The 26,733-nt window shown below is 34.2% G+C and overlaps 1 protein-coding gene across 2 annotated transcripts in view; it reads right to left on the bottom strand.

The window, feature by feature from the left end:
- LOC125072079 (somatomedin-B and thrombospondin type-1 domain-containing protein) overlaps nucleotides 1-26,733 on the bottom strand; it is a 57,145-nt gene that overhangs the window by 6,114 nt on the left and 24,298 nt on the right. For both annotated transcript variants that reach the window (XM_047682588.1, XM_047682587.1), the window contains exon 2: nucleotides 4,715-4,909. In XM_047682588.1, the coding sequence (XP_047538544.1) occupies nucleotides 4,715-4,909 (195 nt within the window). The remainder of the gene's footprint in view (nucleotides 1-4,714; nucleotides 4,910-26,733) is intronic.

Below are 26,733 nucleotides of genomic sequence, written 5' to 3'. Positions count from 1 at the left end.
ATTAATGAACTTTTTTTACATCGACTCGGTCGTTAATGGAACCCGGGACCTCAGAGTAGCGTACCCATGAAAACCAATGTACACACTACTCGACCACGGAGGTCGTCAAACCGAGTATTAGCGAGTCGAGAAAAACCAATGATTAGAACGCTTTCATCCTAACGATTGCGAGTTGAAAACCAGTCAACAGTCATTTGCACTGAATTTTCATGTGCTCATTTTTTTTAATTTCGTGTTCGGTGATGAAAGAAAACATCACGAGGATTTAACTGCATTGAAGGAGAGTGGTGTCCAGTTGCTATAGTTGTTACCACTAGGTAAAGCTAAATTCCTCCCTTCATTTGTAACTCACAACCCATTCACTTGGACCGCGCGATACAAGACTATTTAGCAGAATTACGCTCAGTCGCCTCGAAACCAGACGTGTTTAGGAATTATTTTGCTGATTTTAACTTTTGCAGAGCAATGCGTTCAAAAAACAGCACGTTGAACTTAAACAAGCAGTGTAAGGCTGAAATGGCAGTTATTTTATTAGTATGAAGGTTATATCATTTACAAAGAGCGATATTTCGTAAACTCGTGGATGTTCAAAATTATCTTCCATTTTTCAGCGCAGTCGAAAACATGGTGTTATAAACAGGCCTGTCTTAATCCAGAGTACAGGTTGCAAAGAACCCGAGCACCACACGTTAGGCAACCCAGTAAAACACCCCAAAAATGTCTCTTAAAAATCTTTTCTCGGGAGGGGTAATCGCCCAAACCTCGATTTCACCCAGACGCTTGTTTTGCTTATAATGAGGTTTGTTATAAGTGTACCTTTACATGTATTAGTGTCGCTGATTATTAAAAAGATTTAGGATTGTGAAAATATAGTAAGCCACATAAGTCATGAGCACAACCTTGACCTGTGGAAGGAGCTGTGGCGCCGAGTCATTCGTTGCTTATCATTTATTGGAAACTTGTCCCTCGGCTACTATCATTTGACTGGAACTCTACATGCATACATCTACTCTACATAGTCCGTTATAAGATATAGTAACAAATGACTCTTAAAGTTTCCTACCTGATTGAAAACATCTCTACACTTACAACAACTACAACATACTCGAATTCAAAATGACTGATAGCTATTTCGTTGAAACTGAACATAGTTTCAATGTCTGTAACGTTATGTCAAAGTTATTTGCCATAAACCATGGTACGAAAACAACAAAAATATGCTTATCGAGCAGTATCATTATAAATGAACTGTCTAACTTTTCTAACCAAGAATACTGTTCTGTCTCCTTATTAGGGAAATAAATAATAACTCCATTGAAGTATCGAGTCTAAAGTAATTACAATAATATTACAAAAATTAAATAAAGTGGATATCAACATTTTTTTTATATAATGAGTCTAAGCAAATGAACTTACTTCAAAGTCAGAAATATTTATTGAAATGAAATTTGAATTCATTTCTGAAATTGGTGGTAATGTACAATAACGTTAGGATAGGTATCAATTAATCATCATGTTTGAAATGTGAGTGAGCCAGTGTAATTCATGATAGAATGGACTTAACTTCTTAGTTCCCAAATGCAATCGAGTATGAGCTGTGGCGCCGAGTATGATAGAAAATATTAAAGTCAATGTATATGGAGGGTAGTGATCACATACCATCAGGTGACCATTCGTCAATCCACCTTCGTACTATATATTTTGTATCAACTGTCATTTGAAGTCTCTTGTCGATAATATGCATTGCATATATGCTATTAATTTATAATAGTATCGACTTATTACAATAGCATTATTAACAGCCTGTAAATTTCCCACTGCTGGGCTAAGGCCTCCTCTCCATTTAAGAAGGTTTGGAGCATATTCCATCACGCTGCTCCAATGCGGGTTGGTGGAATACACATGTGGCAGAATTTCGTTGAAATTAGACACACGCAGGTTTCCTCACGATTTTTTCCTTCACCGCCGAGCACGAGATGAATTATAAGCATAAATTTAGCACATTAAATTCAGCGATGCTTGCCTGGGTTTGAACCCGAAATCATCGGTTAAGATGCAGGTGTTTTAACAACTGGGCCGTTTCGGCGACATATTACATGTAGTATGTAATAATTTCACAATAAACTATGCTAACTATATAGCTTTAATGTATACATTCCAAGTGAAGCTCCCTGAAGTATTTCATCGATCAAGGATGTTCAACTATTTCTAGACTTCTATTTACGTAGACGAACGGACAGCGAACTAATCTAATTAACACGATAAAGTAGGGGGAGGGGAAATAAGGAGATACTCGTGCTGATAAATCTTGGGACGTGTCTATTTAGTATCTTAAGTTGTATGTTGGTATTTAGTTTCAATGGACTTTGGACGTTTATTAAAGTTTTCTGTGATTATGAGAAAAAGTTGGAGGATTGGTAAATGGGCCACCTAATAATGTGATTACCTCATAGTAATGGAACTGATAGAAATATACAACATTTCTCATATCACCAATGCGCAACCAACGTTGGAAACTAAGATGTTATGTGCCTTGTTCCTGTAGTTACACTGGCTCGCATACACTTTAAACCGTAACACAACAATACCAAGTAGTTTTTTTTTTTTTTTTCTCTATAATACGCAAGCGTGTCGCCTCCATTATGAGCAGAACTTCGAAAAGTACCAACACCCTCCTCAGCACATTGGCTTGTAAATTGGACAGTCACTTCTGGGAGCACTGGAATGGTGTACATGTGAAGCGGGTCTAATTCTAGGATTAAGTACTAACATAGTTTAAGCGTTCGTTACTAATCTATTTAATTTTAATTATTTATTTTAATTTATTATTTTTTAATTTTATTTGAATTTTAATTTAATATGGATTGTTTAATCTGAAATAAAGTATTATTATTGTTATTATTATATTATTTCTGTTCAGTGGAAGATTGTGAAAAGAAAAAGAGTAACTACTGAGTTTCTTGCCGGTTCTTCTCGGTAGAATTTACATTCCGAACCGGTGGTAGCTTTACTTTAAATTGTTTGTTAAATGACGATTCAAAAGTGCTTGTAAAGCCGACTTGAATAATGTATATTTTGATTTGATTTGTATGACGAGTGGTTGATATTATTTTTTATTTGACTACCAAGCTTTGGACAAAGGCCTACAACCAAATAAAATCTTTTGGTGATATTAAACGTTTCACATGTGTATATAATTCAATTACCTCAACAATTGTACAAGATTAACACATTATTTTCAATAGCCACCGCTTTTGACAGCAGCGGAGAAATTACGATCTTAACGAAAATTATATTATAATTCTGTTATGTATCATGCGAAAGAGCAAACAGCGAATTTCAATCTCCTTATTTTTGTGTTTCTCGATAGATATCTCAAAAAAAAATCAACGACACAAAGAATCAAATATTATAAACTTATTTGTTGATTTATATTCGCAATCTTTTTATCTTTACAGAGAACTGACTTTCAAAAGGAAACAAAATTTAGCCCTTTGTTCTAAATGAGTAAGATCATTTTAACTTGGCCTATTAAAAAATTTAAGCCCATGACAAAAAAACAGTGATAAGATATATAAATCAACACAAGATTATTTTAAAGATAAAAAATCGTGGACTTAGTGTTTGTTGATTTCTAAGCAAAATATATAGAATTCTAATTGAAAAAATGAAGTACTCATTGACGTGATCTGTAATTAAAATGACGCAAAAGAGCCAAAAAAGCCAAGATGGCCCAGTGATTTCGGGTTCAAACCCAGGCAAGTGCCACTGAATTCCATGTGCTTAATTTGTGTTTATAATTCATCTCGTGCTCGGCGGTGAAGGAAAACATCGTGAGGAAACCTGCATGTATCTAATTTCAACGAAATTCTGCCACATGTGTATTCCACCAAACCGCATAGAAGCAGCGTTGTGGAATATGCTCCAAACCTTCTCCTCAAAGGGAGAGGAGGCCTCAGCCCAGCGATGGGAAATTACAGACTACTAATGTAATGTATGTAATGTAAAAGAGCTACTGAGTTTCTTGCCGATTCTTCTCAGTCGAATCTACTTTCCGATTCTGTGGTAGCTTTAAATTTAATTCAACACCGTAACATGACGATTCAAAATTGCTTGTAGAGAATGATTTGATTTTGAGAAAACTTGATCGAAAATTTAAAGTAAAGTTTTTTCAACCCAATATCTAAAGCTTCTCGATTTCCATGTATGCAATTTTTCCCGACTTTCATTACCTCGGAAAAAATTGCTGGACATAAAATCCTTCGATAAAACTGTCAAAGCCAAATCCATTAGTTATATTTAACTAACCAGACGCGACAAATATTGACCAGTCTGTGTGCACATATTTATGGCAATCCGTCGGACAGCATAGAAATTGATGTGCTGCGGCGCCAATTAGTGCCGACGTGCAACTCACTGGATAACACACAAACCGCCTCCAAGTAAATACATGTATATTCCAACGTCCACGGCGATCGATCATTGTCAAAGTATGTGTAATTTATATAACTAGTTGTCGCCCGCGAAATCGCTCGCGATTTAGAAGTTGGTTGTCTAGCGTTGGGAATAAAAAGTCTACGTCCTTCCTGAGAGTTCAAGGTTGATTCATACCGAATTTCATAAAAATCGAATCTGCGGTTTAGCTGTGAAAAAACAATAGGTGTCTTTACATAGTTAATTTTGCATTTGTTATATTAGTATAGACATTACGTACCTCGTAAAGGAATATCACTATCCGGTAGACAGCCATGGTGCGCTTGGCATGCCCGACGTTGCACGAGCGAAGGACAGTGCCGACCACCGTGCGCAGGCGCTTGCATGACCCTTCGGCTCCTCACCATGCTGCCGGAGCCGCATGTCGTGTCGCAATCTGACCACTCGCCCCATCCTGACACCACGCAATCTAAGACTGAAACAAATTATTTTCATCAAATTGCGTACTTTATCACAACTAAGTTGATTTTTGGGATTACTATTTAAACAAGCGGCTTCACCAGCGGGAAATTTATACAAAAATACGATCTACTTTACTCCCACAAGGGGTGAATTAAAAAAAGTAGTCTTCGTTCTTCTCCGGGTCTTAAACGATCTCCATACTGAATATCATCTCAATCGGTCCCTCGGCCTAAGCGTGAAGAAGTAACAGAGTTCCCTTCGGATTTATCATGTATGGTCATGTATGGAGTTTTCCAATTATCTGTTCTACTCTTCCTGAATATATGTATAAGTATAGAAAAATATTTTTTTAACTCAGCAATTTTTATGAGATTTATCTTCTGCCTTTTAGTACCGATAAACGATTTCACCATTGAAATTATCGAGAATGTAAAATCAAAGTTGGCAGAACATTCGAAACGAATCGCAAATAAACATTATACAATATTCATTGTTAAGTTATACAGTTATTTATTCGAGGTACGCTCAGTGCCAATTGTGATAAACATGAATACGGGTGAGTTTATTTCATAAAACCCGGATCCTAAAGTCGATTAACAAAATTAATGTTTGATTCCAGTAGATAAATAATTATTCGTTCGAAATACAAATTCATTAATAATTTATATTCTAAAATATAATATTGGAGATTTATATTATCTAACAAGAGTTATAAAGTATTTGAGCGTACATTTCTCATATATAATACTATATGTTCATTCCGACATCGTACGCGTTATATTCATACAAATCTACCTCTCCCATTTACCCCCCTTAAGGTTTAAATTGCCAAAAATCCTAGTAGTAATTGTCTACGTCACGACTAATATAAGTAACGAGTAACTATGTTCAATTTCAAGTCAAGCTGACATATTATATTTTATTTGATTTATTCTTTATTGTACACCACACAGAGAAAAATAAATATAACATAGATTTGGCCTTAATAGAACAGGTATAGAATTTAGGCGACCTTATCGCTAAATAGCGATCTCTTTCAGGCAACCAACGGTGTAGGATAGGTCATAGGATATGAGGTGGGTGGTGCTGTAATAATAAATAAAATAACATGAGTTTATTATTAAAACAATGAAATAAACGTGAATATAGAATACACAAATAATATATCAATTAAATTATCTTATCAATATAAAATATAAGTATATAATCTATATATATAATCTTAAAACATAACGAGAAATGAAAAATCTTATATAGTTTCGGTGTTTTCGTTTTGAGTCAGTCAGTGGTATTTTTCATATTATATATATATGTAGATTCTAAATTGTTATTAAGTCCCATTAGATTATATGTTAGAAAACGTGATTGTATCAATTTAATATAATATTCATCTCCGACATACTTTAGCCGAATAGATGAAAAAATATAATGAACGAACAAATTATTTGTCATACAATATCATTCTATAAATGATATTCACTAAGTTATGATAATATACAGTAAGCGGATGAAAATTCTTGCGAGAGAACTTCGTGAATAAATGAAGATCAAAAAGTAATATATTTTTAAGTACTTCGCATCATACTTTGTATTTTATTTGCAATTTTTAATAATACTTAAAAACAGGTGTACATAAGTAGAAAATAAATCGATTATTTTACGAAACAAATTAAAATATCTCATAAGAATCCGTATTAAATACGTGTTTACTATAAATGTGAACATATTGACGTTTACTTTGACAGTGATCTTTTAAACTTTTAGGCAAAGGAAAGTTCATACAGCCCAGTCTGATTTAATACGATTTAAATGTAAATTAGTCTGAATAAATCCTTACATAACCAATTTTCCGAAATTTAATAAAAATGCTTTATATACGCGTCGTTTATTAGTAAATCACTTGAAAAATGTAGACAATAGAACGCCTTCATATATAACTTGGACAGATCATGTGTGGCAAGCTTTAAGAGGCCATTAGTCAAACTGGATCCATTATGGCGAGGTTTATGACGTTCTTATGGAGTGCGAGGATATTTGAGGAGTTTTATAGCGAGAATAAACCTGTTGAAAGAAGCTCGCCTATGAAAAGGTGTTATGTCGGATTTTGCTTTGAGAGTTTATGAGGTGATAAATTTTTAACGATTCAAATTTACAATTATTCACATCTCACAGATATAAACAAAGTCTGTACTACAAAGGCGACTTTGTCTGTCTGTCTGTCTGTCTGTCTGTTACTCTTTCAAGGCTCAATCACTGAACCGATTTTGATGAAATTTAATATGCAGCAAGTTTGAACCCAATTAATGATATATTTTCTATGCCTAACATCAGCCAACCAACTCCTAAAACGCGAGCAAAGTCGCGAACGACATTTAGTTATTTATATGGTTGGTAAGATTAGGTATTAGTTATCAATCGGATTAAAAAAAAAAAGCGGTTTTGTTGTTGAATGATATAAATAAATATGAATATAATTATTTAATACTTTCTAAATATGATCATGAGGTGTTAAAGTTACAGCCTTTATAGTCCCTCTACTGCGTAAAGGCCTCAATTTGAAAAGGTTTGGAGCTTACACCACCACGCTACTCCAAGGCAGGTTGGATGTATGTGACAGATTTCATTAGCCACGTGCAGTATCACGATGTTTACCTTTACCACTAAGCACGAAATGAATTATAAACAAATCAAGTATATGAATTCAACTTGCCCGGCTATGAGCTTGGAATCATTGGTTTTAGATTCATTAAATATTATTAATAATTAATTGTAAAGATATTAATATAAATATTATACAGCCTTCACTGTCTCGTTTGATTAATTTTGTTGCAATATTTTTTTTATTAATTTCCTTAAAACATAACGAAGCTTTGGAATAATGCAATCGCCGCCAAAACACCGAGTAATTAAATCAGCACGCTAAAATCGTTACATTTTTATACGATAGTACATTCTGCATTTAAAGCGAAATTTTTCATGTCAACATTGAAACTCGCACTGGCAACACAATAATAACGAGTGAAAAAGAAAAAAGGTTCCATATTTAAACGTGTTCCACGTGGCAGTGGTTTTGTCGCGCCATTGTTATGATGAAACAAAATGGCGTCCGTGTAGCGAACTACGTGTTCATGTCACACAAGATTCTAGTGCCTACTTGTGATTTTACTCAGGAATTCGGTCGAGAACACATAATATTATACTTTACACCACAAGAGTACAATTTTCGCATACAACGAATCTAGTTTCACAGTATAGCAGATTTATTTTATTATATTCATAACTTATTTTTAATGGGGGGATGACGTCATCTAAGAGCGTAATTAGCACCAAGGCAAGACAGAAGGTTTAAAATAGAAGATGGATTCATTTTCATATTGTGTTTTGTTTATAATTAATTTCTTGAGGTAAACATCGTGAGCAAACCCACAAACGTCGACTGAATTCAACCATACATATATATTTAAATAATAGACATTTTGAGTAAGACAATATCACTCACGCTTAAACTTAAACTAATTTTAAGGAGTCTTAATCTGTAGTTAAATCTTGATTTCTCATAAGTATTTTACAATACACTTAAAATAAGACTAAAAATTCAAAAAAAAAATAAACATAGTACGCGTATGTCGGAGGCACACATCACCAGTTACAAAATATAGTTATAATATTTATATACATAATATTAATAATAATTTAAACTATATATAATACACATATAGCCGAGATGGCCCAGTGGTTAGAACGCGTGCATCTTAACCGATCATTTCGGGTTCAAACCCTGGCAAACACCACTGAATTTCATGTGCTTAATTTGTGTTTATAATTCATCTCGTGCTCGGCGGTGAAGGAAAACATCGTGAGGAAACCTGCATGTGTCTCATTTCAACGAAATTCTGCCAAATGTGCATTCCACCAACCCGCATTGGAGCAGCGTTGTGGAATATGCTCCAAAACCTTCTCCTCAAAGGGAGAAGAGGCCATAGCCCCGCAATTTACAGGCTGCTAATATATGTAATGTAATGTAAAACACATATAGTATATGCAAATATACATTATGTTAGACGCAATGCTTCTCCGAAACACGCTGCATCCCCTGATATAAGTTTTATGTAGTAAGTAATACAAAAAAGATAGCACGCAATATTATTAATCGCGTCATTTCTTACATTATTACGAATAATAAATTAAAAGATAAACTCTTTGATCGTAATAATAATTACTACAAATTAAACATTCTCAACGAAAGAAATGATCAATTTTATTTGAACATTAGTTGATTTTGATGGAACACTTCAATTAAATGCTTGGCCGTAGACACTGAAACGTAGCGCGTAGACGCTGAAACGTAGCGCGTAGGCACGCTACGTTTCAGGTAGCGCTACGTATAACGATGAAATTAAATTATAAGCCAATAATTATTTTAATCCTCCCGTAGTTTAGAGGTTTTGGTTATTTTACAACCGAAAAAAAATAGGTTGTTTTATCGGTATAACTTGTATGGTATGTTCGGTTATATTTTGTTTGTGAACCTCTTTTGATTTTTGTAAAGTTCAGTATAGCTTCGTCGATCTCGTCTCAATTTATACATTCAGATTAATCTTTGAATTCGCTTTTTATTTAACATTGTATTTATTATTTTATTTATTTGATTTACAAAGAATGGAAATGGAATTATGTTATTTAATAAAAAATATTCATTAAGTATCTTCATGAGTAATTCTGACAGGCTCTATATATTTATCATTTCAAAATATATTATTATATATTATTTAATATTTTATTATATATTTTGTTACATATAGATGAATATAAACTGTTAGACTCGATTGAAATATAATACTTAATATAACATAAAGTGTCTGTCACTTTGTATATTAATTATTATAATATTATTATTTTTTTTAATCTGTCAACATTAACTTTGACAGGTACTCGTCACGGCGGGAAAATTAATGATCTTGATTATCTATGTATATATAAAAAATGAATCCCTATTTTCCTTGGTCACGGAAATTCGATTTTTCGATTCAATTTGGTTTTTTTTTGTTATGTTTTTTATTGTTAGGAAAAGATTCTTGTAAAAGAATAAAGTAAGTATATATAACCATCGTTATTGTGGTCCACTGTCAGTTGTTTGACAGTTGGTGCAATTGACAGGATAAGCACTGCAAATCTTATATTTAATATATAAATAGCGTAAACCGATTTTTGTCCCAATGATTACGATAACTGCACATAAAAATTCGGTTATGGTCTGATTTTGAAGAGCTCCAGCCGTAGACGTGCAGACAAATAAAGAGGATTATTGATTGCATGTACTTAACTGCTACGATTTAACAAAGAATTAATATTAGAGAGCATAAAAAACAAACCGCCTGTTGCACCTCATGCAACTTTGTGTAGCAATATTGTAATTTTTAATTTTAAGTTTTGGAGCAACAAAGGATAAATAAATAAATAAATAAATAAATAAATAAACGAACGAACGAACGAACGAACGATCGAACGAACGAACGAACGAACGAACGAACGATCGAACGAACGAACGAACGAACGAACGAACGAACGAACGAACGAACGAACGATCGATCGAACGAACGAACGAACGAACGAACGAACGAACGAACGAACGAACGAACGAACGAACGAACGAACGAACGAACGAACGAACGAACGAACGAACGAACGAACGAACGAACGAACGAACGAACGAACGAACGAACGAACGAACGAACGAACAAACAAACAAACAAACAAACAAACAAACAAACAAACAAACAAACAAACAAACAAACAAACAAACAAACAAACAAATAAATAAAAAAGTTACAGACCAGTTGGAGAGCGTCTGTATAAGAAAAAAAAATGAAAAACGTAAATATAATATATAAATTAATGTAAATGATTTTCGACAAACTCCAATTCTAACTATACTATTTGATATGAAAACAGACGCATCGATTGTAATTCTAGTAATAAAATAATTAATTTACAATTCCTTAGTGCACGTTTGGCGTAGCGTTTGCAATGTCGATAAATAAATCGCAGGGCAGTCGCTAAAAGTTTTTGCATAAATCTTGAAAATCCGTGTTCTCCGCATGCCCAGGTATATGTCGCCGTCTCGTAATACCAACAAAGTTATTCATATAAACCAAAAAATTAAACTAATAAGCTTGTGTAACATAAATCATTATAAATAAACAATACATTTTTGAATTATTATTTTTTTAATTATACTAATTCGAATTAAATATAATTGAATCGAAATGAGTTTAATCCACAACGCTGTTCCAATGCATTATTGTTTTTTGGAACTAAGTACTTTTATCCGGCTTACAGTAAAGTGAAATGACAGAAATCACGTCACGTAAGAATTAAATTGAATTGAATTAAAATAACTTCATTTGTGACACACATTTCTACACAAAAATATAAAAAAAATGTATAACAAAAAAAGAACATACTGTATTATAATAATAAGTCTATTTATTTATTTATTTATTTATTTATTTATTAACACCAACAAGACATACATTAATTAAAGCGAAAAATACATTATTGAACAAGTAATCTTAAAATCTAAATGTTGTCTTAATTATAGGTGTTACACACATTACAAAGAAAAAATAGACACGTAACATGCAGATAAAATTACATTTTAAAAAGGAAAATTATAAAAAGAAAATACTAATAATCATCAACATAAACATTAAAATAAAAAATAGTGTATTGTAAAAAATTAAATTAAATTTAAAATATTTATAATTTTGTAGGTTAATATCATTAATAAATATTAAAATAACGAATTACAATATCCAATAAAATGAAATATAAAACAATTCAAATCACATATTCAATTGAGTAGTAAGGTTCTCCGATATTAAGCAATAACAAATTAAAGAATACATCACAACCATCGATTACTTTAAATTAGAATTATAAAATGAATAAAAATTTAATAAATTACATTTGAATTTCACAAGGTTATCGCAAAATATGTCAATATCCATCTTTCTATCTAATTGCTTTTTATCAATAGTGGATGAAGTAGTACAATTGTTTTCTGTTAGTTTATAGATAGCATTGTAACTTAACATTAATCTATTAATTGGAGAGTAGCGTCCTTGACGTGAGCGTGTAGATTTTTCTACAAATGGAGTATAAGACGACGGTCTTAATGTCCTCACCGGTGCACGAATATTTAATTGTTTTAATAAACAGGGACTGTCAATGACACCATTCACCAATTTATATAGGAAAGTGAGATCATAGAGCTGTCTTCGATCCGAAAGTGAATGTAGTTTAAAGAATTTAAGCCTATCTTCGTATGTCCTAAGGGATTTGACTAGGTTAAGATCAAAGCACAAATGCCAAAGAAATCGTTTCTGAATCCTTTCTATTCTTTGTGAATAAATATTGAAGTGAGGATTCCATACAACACTGCAATATTCTAAAATGCTACGCACCAAGGCTGAATAAATAATTATTTTAGTGCGTGAATTCCTAAATTGTTTGCAGTTACGTAAGAAAAAACCAAGAGTCTTAAAACCTTTATTTGCAATATTGTCAACATGGATATTATACCGAAGTTTATTATCGAGTATAACTCCTAAATCACGTATGTGAGGCACTTCAGATAGAGCTGTACCATCAACTAAATATGTTCTTGCAAAAGAAGTCTTTTTCCTAGAAAATTTTATTACATGACACTTCTCAGCATTCAAAGTCATGCCATTACTCCGACACCATAAAGACAATTTATTTAAGTCCTCCTGTAGGAGTTCTCTATCGGTATCTGTAGAAATAGGTCTAAAGATCTTTAGATCGTCAGCGAACAAGTAGCATTTGGAGTAATTAAAGCAACTACTGATATCGTTGATGAATATGTTAAACAGCAAAGGACCCAGATGAGAGCCTTGTGGTACGCCAGTTTGCGCAAAAAATGGTTCCGAAGCATAACCATCAACGACAACAGTTGAAGATCGGTTAACAAGATAAGACCTAAACCAGTCCAGCAGTGGGCCTGATATACCTATAATTTCAAGTTTATGAATTAAAATACCATGATCGACTTTGTCGAAGGCCTTACTGAAGTCTGTGTAGATTGTATCAACGCACATGCCATTATCAAGAACTTCAGTAATGTCTTCTACAAAGGACACAAGATTAGTTGCTGTGGATCGGGCTTTCACAAACCCATGTTGTTCAGGTGCAACGAATTGTTGGTAGTGCCAAGAAACTACAGGATACAAAAGTACCTCAAAAACCTTCGCAAAAACAGACATAATTGATATGGGTCTATAATTCCTAGCTTCCTCCCTATCACCAGTTTTGAACAAAGGCAATACAAGGGCCTTTTTCCACAAGGTAGGATAAGTGCTAGTTGATAGAGATTTATTGACAATTATTGCAAGTGGTAAAGCCAATGTTCTAGCGCAAGTATGGACAAAAATTGAAGGAATCCCGTCAGCTCCCGCTCCCTTATTAGAATCCAGTCTTTTTAAAACATTGTAAACCTGATCCACCGTAAAAGATATTTGACTAAGGTTCGCAATATTACACAAATTTACAGAAATGTCTCCAGTGTCTGTAGCCTGGTAACCGTTATTTTTATTATAAACAGACGAAAATTGCTTAGCAAAAACATTGCAGATGTCCGTTCCGTTGGAAGCAATTATATTGTCGCCCTTAATTTTTGATGGATAAGAACTTTTCCCCTTTTTTTGTTTTAAAAATGACCAAATTAACTTAGGATTAGACCTTAAAGATAACTCAAGGCGTTCTATATATTTAGAATAAGAATATGATAAGAGTTTCTCGCACCTTTTCTTCAATAAGTCAAAAGTTAGTTTATCGCGAGGATTGTTGTATTTTCGAATCTTTATTCTATAATTATATTTTTCTTTAATACATTTAATCAGACACGAAGTAAACCAAATAGGATATTTATGACTACGGGGTTTCGTTTTGGGTACATATTTTAATATCAATTTACGAATTTGGGCATAAAATAATGAGACCATATCATCAACACAAGGGCATCTGCTCAAAATTTCCTTCCAATCAATTTCGCTTAGTTCTTTTTTAATATTCTCGTAATCTGCCTTGTGAAAACAAAATTTTGTAATATTGCTGTTAGGGATGAGTGTCGTAGAATTTTTTGAATCGAAAGAAAAAATTAAAGGTGGATGAAGGGGATCGACACATGTTAAAGGATCAAGGCATGAAGTAGTATGAATTTTAATGTTCGATAAAACAAGATCAAGAATTTTATTTTTATTGTTCTTTATATCATTGAATTGATACAACTCATTGCACGAGAGAAAGTCTGTTAAAAGGTTTTGCAAATAACTGTTGGAGGGTTCTGCACAAAGATGACTATGTGGATCCAATGACCATGTTATGCTACTAAGATTAAAATCGCCAGCGATAAGTATATTATCGGTAACAGACTCCAGTACTCGATTCGAGTTATCGACGAAATGTTTAAATATATGCTTTTGTACTGGAGGGGGGATGTACACAGCGCATATGTAAAGTTTTTCAATCTTTTCTTGGGCGTTTAATACCTCTACACAAACCCAAAGATCCTCGCACTCGGACTCGAATCGGGACATTCGCGAGGAATTGTATTGATTAGATACAGCTATGAGCACACCGCCTCCATTTTTCGAAGCATGAAATCCACCACTCTCACGATCACGTCTGTAAACAACATAACGATCATCGAAGATTTCAGAATCGGATACACTCCCATTCAACCACGTCTCCGTCATAATTACAACATCGTATGAGTTACAGATTATGTTATTAAATAAGTCAATTGTCTTTGATCTTAACCCCCTGACATTTTGATAATATAGAGAAATATTATTATGTAAAGGGCCCTTAAGTAATAGCAAATACAATAATCAAACTTAGCGTTATTTTATGACAAATTACTAACAGTGTCATGATCTCGTATATATACATAGTTTGAACCTTCAGATTTACGTACAAAAATTTTTCCATCACGAACCCAGACAAAGCGGAAACCCAGCTCCTTTGCCTTACGGCGAGCTGCAGCATGCAGAAGTTTTCCTTCCGGCGTAAGATTTTCTACCACATATATTGGAGTTTTCTTGGTATTAGCGATTCCCAAATGGCTAGTGTTAAGTTTATCCGTACTATTATTTTTGTTATATTTAATAGTAGCTGCTAAAAATTCATCACGCAACCTAGGACTGCTAAACTTAACCAATATCGATCTCGGTCGGGGACTTTTAGTATTCATCCTCGCAAGTCTAGCACAAAAATGTATGTTTTCTTCTGCTAACGGACATTTTATGATTTTACCTAACTGTTGCACAGTGTTTATTAAATTTTCTTGTCTATGTTCTGGAACACATTGGATCTCAATATTTGAAGCTCGTGTATGCTGCTCAAGTTGCATAAGGCGATTTGTGATAGTTTGGTTTGCAGCACGCAAATTTTCATTCTCCTTAATTAAATTACTCAACTGTATAGATTGGGCGGTCTGTTCCGATTTAACTTTTTCAATATCATAATTTAAAGATGTCAAAGCACCTTCAAATGAGGCAACAGTGTTCTTTAATTCTTGAATTTTAGGATGCAAATCGTTAGTTAGAATGTTGCGCAATTCTTCTCTAATTATTTCACGAACATTAGTAGCCGATAAACAAGAGCAAGTAGTAGTACGGCTCTTAACGCGCTGAGTGACAAATTCCATTTCTACCGGAGTATTGCGAACAGGAGTGTTGGAGTGATCACCTTTCCTTGGCTGTTTACATCTGCATGCATCGCATATCCATAGACTTTTCATTTCCAAACTCATCTCTGTAAAATCCTGGTTTGATATTCGTGTGCATATGACGTGATATCTATCTTTACATTTGTGACATTGTAATGCCTGAGAGTCATCAAGTTCATCAGGGCACCCAGCACACATAAAGTTTGCCATGGTTATTAAGTGAAAAAAAAAAAAAAAAAAAAAATGATAACGCTGAGCTCGGATTTGAACCCAGGATATAACCAATGACAATCGTATTTTCTACGGCTGCGCCACGAGCTCTAATACCTTAGATTGTAAATAAGTCCCTCGTATTTGTATTTGGAGCAAACTGTGTTACGAAAGTTCAGTGAACTTATATTTTTTATATATGAAGCTCATTAGCGTTGCCTCACTCCGATCACTAATGAACGTTAAAGATGTCCTTTAAATGCACTGATTTTAAAAAGTTTTGCTTAATATCTTCAAATATACAACACAAAATGTTATAAAATTTCACAATATTAAAAAGTCACAATAACTGAGCACAAATAGAGAAAATATTTTTGTTAAAGAGTAATAATTACACTAAGAGAGAATTAATTACTTAAGCAACAAAATTATACGTGTCTACTTCTGTCACTTTGAAACAATTGTGAAAAAAAAAAATTTTAAAGACAAAAAAAATAGGTTTTGGAGCATATTCGACCACGCTGCTCCAATGCGGGTTGGTGGAAAACACATGTGGCAGAATTTCGATGAAATTAGACACATGCAGGTTTCCTCACAAGTTTTCCTTCACCGTCGAGCACGAGATGAATTATAAACACAAATTAAGCATATAAAAATTCATTGGTGCTTGCCTGGGTTTGAACCCAAAATTATCGGTTAAGATGCACGCGTTCTAACCACTGGGCCATCTCAGCTCCCAAATAAGGTACGTTAATACAAAATTATATTAATGATAAAAAAGTGTGAGCCCAGTGTTCATCGATTTCTAGGCAGGATATATTTAAATTTAATTGTACTTTACTAAAAGAGTCTGTAATTAAAATGGTGCAAAAGAGTAACTACTGAGCTTCTTGCCGGTTCTTCTCGGTATAATCTACCTCCCGAACCAGTAGTAGCTTTACATATAATTCAACACTGCAACATGACCATTCAAAAGTGCTTCTATGAGCCTAGTTGAAAAATTATTTTTTGATTTGATTGGATGTCTGCACTGCAGTGTACTGATACGAATAGTAAAGTCACTCAGTTTGTGTTGAAACTCTGGGAAGCATACATTTTAATTCCATTTTGAATTTCATTGCATGTATTTCGAAAATTAGTTTAATCGATTCAGTGCAAGTCCATCCGTATTGGATCATCCATTATACTACAGTCAGACATATAGATATCATCACATATTCGTATCAGCTTGTTTGAATTAATGCTTTGAATTGTAATGTAGATACAGCTTATTGGATAGAAGATTATAATCAACAAGGCTATTATGGAATAAATTAGACGTTGATGTTGAACACGATTGTGTGTCGCGAACACATGATATTAATAATAATTTTGATACCACAGAGGCTCACTGATTTTATATCTTTGCCTAAAATGTATGTTGGATAATTAAAAAGTTAAATTTTATAATTGGAACTCGATTGGTTGGAACACGTTCTCTTTTAGTTTTTACTAGTTACGATTTTATTTGTCGGCGTATGAGGGAACGTGTTAAATACCCTTCGTTATTAATGTCCCCAAACAATATATACACAAAAGTTCAGGACGATCGGTTGCGTAATTAAGACCTGAATTCGTAACAAACTCAATTTAGGATTTATAACATTAGTTGGAAAGTTCACACATTTTCGCGTAAAACTAACTGGATTGTTCATATTTGAATTGATTAAACATTTAGTTTATTTTGTTGTTAATAGATGGCGTTAATAGTTCTTTAAATCACGCATACCGTCAATAAATATATATAAATAAATATTGTATGGCTAATCTTATATATTACTAAAAGCGTAAGCCGATTTTTGTCCCAGTGATTGTGTGAGAGGAAAAATGTTACGAATGACCTAAAAAGTCTTTCGAATAAACGCGTAGTTTGTGGAGATCTACTAATATTCAATTAACTATGTATTTTCAACTGTAAACTAAAAAAATATCGATGTTCAGACCGATTTCCCTTGGCCACTCCCGAGGGAGAATGCACAGGACACAATAATATCATAGTGCACCCTCACTCTGATAATCCAATCGGATATCAAGTTCGACATGACCGAAAAGAGTTCAGGTGCAAATGCAAATTCAGTGGTGGTTGCCAGGGCAATCGTCGTGATGATTAGTTAATGATGTAAAAATATTTATTAAAACTTATCGCCTCCCGTCACCAGTGGAGTTCATGTTTTGCCCAGTAGATCGGAATTGCGATACAGCAGGGAAATGCTGTTGCATTCTTGCCCCATCACACTTGATCATGATTTATTCAGTTTACTTGGTGGTAGGGCTTTGTGCAAGCCCGTCTGGATAGGTATTACCCACTCATAAGTTATTCTACCGCAAAATAATCGTACTCTGTATTGTTGTTTTCCGGTTGGAAGGGTGAGTGAGCCAGTGTAATCACGGGCACAAGAGACATAACATCTTGGTTCCCAAGGTTGGTGACGCATAGGTGATGTAAGGCATGGTTGATGTTTCTTACAGCGCCTTTGTCTATGGGCGGTGGTGACCACTTATATCAGGTGGCCCATATACTCGTCCGCCAACCAATGCCATATAAAAAGTAACTATTTAAAATTGTATATAATTGAGGCCTTAATGTGAATAATTCTTATGTAAATAAGTGCTATTGTTTTAAGATTCTTGCTTGAATTTTTAATTAGTATGCTAATACTATGCTAATAAATGTTCTAATGATCTTTACTATGACCTTCGTTATATCGAATACTCTCGAGTTTGTAGTTAGAGGAAGAAAAACAACTTTTAGGGTCTTCTAGTCAACCAGAGATATTGCATTTTACTTACATCAATAATTCACATTAAACTTGGTTACAAAATCTTTTTTTTTTTCTATAATGTAAGTAGACGGACAAGCAAATGGGTCACCTGATAGTAAGTACTTACCACCCAAAAGGCATTAGGTCTGTAAGAAATATTAACTACCCCCCACATCGCCAATACACCACCAACCTTCGGAACTAAGATGTAATTTCCCTTGTGCCTGTATTACACCGGCTAACTCGCCTTTCAAACCGTAACATGATAATACAAAGTCTACTTTGGTGGTAGAATATATGATGAGTGGGTGGTACCCACCCAGACGGGTTTGCACAAAAGCCTCATCTAGTGACGTTAAATGACGAAGCTATGGCGTTAGATCGATTTTAAAAACGTTTGTCCCAAATTCGTTCATTTAAAACTTCAAACAGATTTTCCATTGTTCGTTTAGGAAGCCTGTTCCCTCAGCGACGAGTGACACGTACGAGTTTGTAGCCTGCTTTGACGCATTTTTTAGTCATACAAAAACAACCCAAAAGTTCTAGACTACTGGGGAAGTACATACTACAAATATTGCATATTAATTCGAAACTGTTTCGTGCAACTCGCCCTGCTAGAGTAAATTTACTACTAAGGCTTACAAAATGAAAATATGAATATAAATACTTTAAATATGAAAGTAACTCTGTCTGCCTGTCTGTTGATCTCTTACTGCCAAACCACTGAACCTAATTTGACGAAATTAGCTATGAAGCAAGCCCCAAAATACGAGCGAACCTGCGGATGCCAACTAGTTCTTTCTATAGAGTTTTAATAAGCACTTTTGACCAAAAGCACCATCGTTTCAGAATTTACATTCTACCGACGAGATACTTAGTAGTTACCTACCCTTTTTTCAAATATAATATCATTTCATTCAATATAAATAATATTTTTAATTCAATTAAGTAATGCAACTTTATCAATAAACATATACAATATTTAATGCATATATAAACATGTATATATTTTTAATAGCAGTCCCTGTTTTAACCCCAAAATATTTCTAAAGATACGTGATTAGTACACCTACACACCATCGATAGAGCATACATTTTAAATTGCATTCCCTAACTACAAAAACATAGGACTCTCATACAAACTTCCAACCTCAGTTTTACACCCTTAGGGGTGTAGATTCGTAAAATCCCTATCCGTATTCTTAGCGGATGACTGCACCTCAGGAACCTACCTACGAAATTCCAAGTTTGTAGTATTTGTTTTGTATTTGGTATAGAGAGATAGATATTACGCTTTTATATATGTATATATATATCGGAGCGTGGTTACTTTGGTTGTTGATTTGGATAATTAATGAATCCAATAGTTGGCAATAATGTTTGATGGCTGATTTACTTTTAAGAGCGGGTCACCCCGAATGGAGTTGTAAGTGTCATGGCAACGCGAGTCGTTATGTTTTGACAGGCGATTCGAATGCGATGGTTGCTTGCAAACCCATTTGCTCTTAATCGAGATGAATTATTGTAATCCTTTGATATTATTGTGGTGTACGATTATTGAATCAATTAATACAGTGATTAGACGATATTAAATACGTTTTATTTTGTGAATATCTCCATTGCACGCCCACATAGTCTTACATATGTCGGATCAATCCCCGAAAGCAACTGTTCGGCATCCTGCTCTCCGAAATATATATTATTAATCCCGTTACAACAAACAGCTCCCACAAAAACCAATAAATCGATTAATAACTACAAAGTACGCTTTGTAAAGTCTTGAGGTCTCAATTAATAAACAAATTACAATATTTGTAAAGAGCTCATTATAAACTTTCAAGTCAAAACAAGTAATTATTTGTTTTCATAATTTAACATAATAATGGGTAAAAATTAACAAGCCGAGATAGTTCAATGAAAACACGTGATCGACCGAAGATTGCAGGATCAAAATCAGGCAAGAACTCCTCAAATTGTCATGTGCCATCGTTGAAGGACAACGTCATGAGGAAACCGGAATGTCTTATATAACATGCTATTTATGTATCCAGTGGGGTTAAATCGCATTGGAGCAGAGTAGAATAAACTCTAAATCATCTCCTCATAAGCCTTATTATATTATATACCAGTCGAAAAAGGAATAAAGATAAACAAACCTTACATTTAAGTATGCCATGCGATTTTAACTATTTAAACATTTATAATTGTTCAAATAATATTGCCTCAATCGGAGGGCCTGGTGATCTACCTTTTCTAAATACCATTCGTATATATATGAGAATAATATATCTAATTGATAAAATTTACTCTATATTCCATAAATATTTAAATTTTCGTTTTCAATGTCAACGAAACGTGCCGCCTTTACGAAAATATACCGACTAACTTACGAAGGCATCGAAATGATCTCCATTATAAAGTTTATATTGAAACATTTGTGGATCTGTTCAAGATTAATAGACTTCGAATCGGCTTGAAAGCTGGTATATACCTACACTAGTTGATGCCCGGGGCTCCCCTCTCGTTTTATAGATTGGTTGGTAAAAAGTAACCTATGTATTTCCTTGGAATTCAAATTTCATCAAATTCAGTTCAGTAGTTTGGTCGTGAAAGAGCACCAGACAGACAGAGTTACTTTCGCATTTATAATATTAGTAAAGATGTATTTTTTCATACAGAACCTATCCACTTTATTATAACTCGCTACTGATAGCACTGAAGCACACCATACAGTCAGTACAGCCCAAAGAAATTGGATTTGTAAGAAATATTAACCATTCCTCACATCGCCAATGCTCTACCAACCAACTTTTGATAACATAGAGAAATAACATAATAGTTCCCAAGGGAACTTGGTCCGTATAGTTTCACTGGTTCACTAAAACCGGAACACAACTATACAAAGTACTAATATACTTATACTTAGCCTTGAATAAATGATGAATGAGTGGTAACCATATGGGTATATAATATAAAGCGTATACGAATTAATATCTTGGGAAATTTGTTTTAATTACGTGTTAACACCTGTGGGTTTTATGAAAATAAAACACAGTCCAATACTTAATTTTTTTTACATCGAGAGCCTGTAAATGACCCACTGTTGGGCAAAGGCCTCCTCTCCATTTGAGGATGATTTTGAACATTTTCCACCACGCTGCTCCAATGCGCGTTGGTGGATACACATGTGACAGAATTTCGTTGAAATTACACATGCAGATTTCCTCACGATTTTACTTCACCGCCGAGCCCGATATGAATTATAAACACAAATTAAGCACATGAAAATTCAGTGGTGCTAGCCTGGGTTTGAACCCGTAAACATCGGTTAAGATGCACGCGTTCGAATCTCTGGGCCATCTCGGCTCTTATCCAATAATTAGTAAAATCAACTCATGATATTCGGACAGCGTAACGTTGTGCCAGGTATTTATTAAAATAACCGAATGTGCTCATTTGGCGTTATCGGTAGTTAGTTTACAACTAGTAAGTTTCAATTATTATTCACAGCGTAATTTAATAATATGATCATTAATGAAATAATGAATAATGAATTAAAGACATAATAAGGTTTAGGTAAATAAATCACTAAGATACATATAATTGAGATTAGTTATTACATGCCACAACAGTAGCACATAGGTTTATATAATTCCATATAATAATAAGCGTTTATCAATTAAAATGAGTTCAAAGTTATAATTGTTTGGTTTACTTTATTCGGGAACGTTCAGACTTTATTCGGGACGATTGTTTGAATTTAAAAATTACCTAAACAAATATGATAAACGCAGCCTTTCTTTTCGTGTGTGATATTAAAGGTTGTTGTCTTTCTAAGTCAGTCACGCACGTCTGGCGCTGGCGCTGTCCCAAGAGCAAGTGCCTCACTAGACAAAGGAACAAAGGCTCACTCACACACACACACATACACAGATGCACCATTTAATCTTTTTATTTCCATCAATCGGCTGTGTAACAATTATAGGTGCCCGGTACAAGTGACGTCTGACAACTGACAACCTATCAAACAATAACACACAATGAGAGTTAATCACGTCATTGCCATTGTAATAAATGAGGTTGTATACCTGTGTAAACCGATTGTCTCTAACATATATTTAGTGAACATTTCTTTTACAAAAAAAGTCTATATAAGGCTGCGTAAGCCCGACTAAGAGTGTCTAATCCCAAGCGTAGACATACTAAGAACGTTCTAAGCGCTCCCGTATTACATCGGCAAACGCTAACTAAATAGGTTACACATTAAACACACACCGACCCCGCCGGCAGGATCGAGGTCCTCGCACCTTATTAACCATCCGTGCCTAGGCGTATAATGCTTCATATATAAAATATATAAGGCTTCAGAGCACACAATCTCTTCCCTCGAAAAGTCGACGGCTTCCTAAGCCGAGGTCCGGCCTCACAGAAGACCTTAAGACGCACGTACTCTGAGCCCTTCAGTGGGCTCTCAGCATCCGGCAGTCTTCAACGACTCGCCCACCCGCCCTTTGCCGCTGTAGAGGCCACTATGACCAACAGCTACAATCCGTTCGAAAAAAAAAAACTAAGGGGCATTTTGTTTGTTGTCTTAGTACAAAAGCGGTAACTATCGACGCGATATTATTACGCGAGTGGTTGCTATTTTAACTTGGATCAGTATTAGTGCTATAAGAAAGTACGTTGATTTTTTTGTTTTTATAAGCGATTGTTGTTTTATTTATAGTTATGTAATTGTATAAGAACATGTTTTGTTATTAAACGATTTAATAAAGATTAAGTAATTGTTGTTTTTTATAAATTACGGCTTCTTAAGTATATATAAAAATTTTGAGATTTACAGATTAAATTTAAAAATATGTTTTGTAATGATACAACTATATCTATAAATTTTAACTTAAACAAACTGGTTTCTATATAAAATCACTATGACAGTTCGTACATATTATCATTTGATTATTTATATGTATAGAATGCGTTGATAAAATAGGAGCCAACGGTTGCCCACTGAGCACACGCACACTAGTAAAGTAGTATGGCATTTGGCAAGTGTCAAGGGTAGCTATCATGCACACTAGGATAATAAAGTCTGTCAGATCGTTTTAGTTTTTTTGTAGTGCAACTCTCTATCAAGATACATAAATAATCTAAGACTTTCTTCTAAATTAAATTATTATAAATATTACAAAATATAAAGAGGCAATCAAGAGGCTTAGAATGTTTATTGATATAGAAAAGAAAGGATGACCAGAGATTTAATTCTCTATGAGGAGAGATCCCATTCTTCTCACTTCACACAACGTTTGTACATTAAAACGGAAAACCACTGACGCTGGAGATCCCTCTCCGTGACAGTTTAAAAGTTTTAAAACAAGTACTATTTTAACTTTTTTATAAAACTCGTGGATAGAACTTGTCCAAATGTAAGATTAATACAGATTCCAACTATAGGAGATTTTTGTGAGGTGGTTTTTCTTTTAGTCTTATCTTGAAATGGTTGGGATCTGTGCAAGTCTGGGTAAGCACCACCTACTCATCATATATTCTTTATTTTTTTATGGCATTGGTTGGTGGACGAGCACATGGGCCACCTGATGGTAAGTGGTCACCACCGCCCATAGACAAAGGCGCTGTAAGAAATATTAACCATTCCTTACATCACCTATGCACCACCAACCTCGGGAACTAAGATGTTATGTCCCTTGTGCCTGTGATTACAATGGCTCACTCACCCTTCTAACCGGAACACAACAATACAGAGTACTGTTATTTGGCGGTAGAATATCTGATGAGTGGGTGGTACCTACCCAGACGGGCTTGCACAAAGCCCTACTAGCAAGCAACAATACTTCGTATTGTTATATCCTGGTTTGAATAATGAGTGAGTCAGTGTAACTACAGGCACAAGGGGCATCTCGTCTAAGTTCCAATTGGTCGCGTATTGGTCATATAAGGGATGCTTAATATTCCTTACGGCGCTGTCTATGAACGGTGGTGACCACTTACCATCAAATGGATTATTTGGCGGCTCATCTGTCAATATCATATAAAAATTTACTAATTATATTATATTTTTTTCGATTGTAATATATTTATTGTCGCTGTCGAATTTCACGTAATTTAATAATAATAAATATTGGGAAGCATCACATACATTACTCTGATCCCAATGTAAGTAGCTTAAGCACTTGTGTTATGGAAAATCAGAAGTAACGACGGAACCACAAACGCCCAGACCAGGACAACATAGAAAACTTATGAACTTTTTCTACATCGACTCGGCCGGGAATCGAACCCGGAACCTCGGAGTGGCGTACCCATGAAAACCTAACTATAGCTAACGCCAGGGGCAGCTCTTGTCATAGCGTGATGTTATTTTATAATTTTATTTTAAAAATCATCTTAACCGATGATTTCGGGTTCAAACCCAGGCAGGCACCACTGAAATTTCATGTGCTTAATTTGTGTTTATAATTCATCTCGTGCTCGGCGGTGAAGGAAAACATCGTGTGGAAACCTGCATGTGTCAAATTTCAACGAAATTCTGCCACATGTGTATTCCGCCAACCCGCATTGGAGCAGCGTGGTGGAATATGCTCCAAACCTTCTCCTCAAAGAGAGAGGAGGCCTTTATCCCAGCAGTGGGACATTTACGGGCTGCTAATGCTAAATGCTAATGCTAATTGCAAAAATATTTTTTATGGAATCATCAGTTAATAAATTACCAAGTAATTAGTGTATAAATGTTAGAAAACTTTAAAAAGCTCGAAGGCAATATGAATGTTTAGGTTCAGTACCGACGTACAACAGACGTATGGAGAAGTTTCACGAAAACCTGATATAGTGAATAACACGGAGAGCGATTTCATCATGTTTTAAAAGTAATGGAAGAATCTAGATCGATGGAATGAAGATATGATGGAATATCACCCGAGTGTCTCAATAAAGTCTCGAAAAAAAATATACAGATATATAATAAATCATTATTGCAGTATTGCCATATCACAAAGACTACTCGTAGATTTGGAAAAAAATATAACTAGCAAATCAACATTTTAGTAATGACGGCACCAAAATAATTCTTAAACTCTGTAATCAATATTAATATTCCATAAATAGACTATTTAAAGTTTAAATATTTATTATTTAAAACGAATTCGTTCTGAAACATTATCGGACTCTTGTGATGTATAAATAAACTAAATACTTTGCTTTAGATATAATGTTTACCACTCAAACAAAATGGAAATCTGCCCACGGTCCATTTAAACGATAACTGAGAAATTATACGCATTTCAAAAACTTTAATCGAATAAATATTAAAATAGTGTTTTCATTCATTGGAAACTAAAATTATTCTGCTATAAAAATTATAAAACTAATATATATAACTCATTAATAAGATTCTGTGAATACTTATTGACTTTCTTTTGTATTACAAGTGTTGGAAAAGAGTAACTACTGAGTTTCTTGCCGGTTCCTTTCAGTAGAATCTACATTCCGAACCGGTGGTAGATTTATGTTTAACATAGTTGTGTAAACTGATGGTTCAAAAGTGCATGTAAACGCTTTCTTGAATAAAGTATATTTAGGTATAGATTGAGTGCTAGACTAGACTCGTTGAAGTTAATCTGATAGGCAAAACTAATCTAGACAAAATTAAGATTTGAGGAATAGGTACTTCGAAAGATGCAGGCAAATCAAATATAAACTCAATAAAAATAATAGAAAAACAGACAACATGACTGTGGAAATGATTAGTAAAGTAAAGGAAAGGTCTATTAGGTCCTACTGCTGGTCAAAGACCTCCTCTCCCTTTTGAGGAGAAGTTTAGGAGCTCCAATGCGGATTGGTCGGTTGAAGATTCTCCGCCGCCACGTGCAAGATACCAAGATATTTTCCTTCAGCGAACACGAGATGAATTCCAATCACAAATTAAGCACGTGATTTCATTGATGCTTGCTCTTGAACTCATTGGTTAAGATTCACGTCTTGTAGTCTTTGAATTTTTTTTTCATATAGGAAAGAAAAAATAATATATAATTTACGAATTTATAAACGTAAACGAAGTCGTCG

The sequence above is a fragment of the Vanessa atalanta genome, chromosome 20, assembly GCF_905147765.1.
Source record: "Vanessa atalanta chromosome 20, ilVanAtal1.2, whole genome shotgun sequence".
NCBI lineage: Eukaryota > Metazoa > Arthropoda > Insecta > Lepidoptera > Nymphalidae > Vanessa > Vanessa atalanta.
Note: the sequence above shows the minus strand (reverse complement) of the source record. Positions and strands in the feature narration are given on the sequence as shown.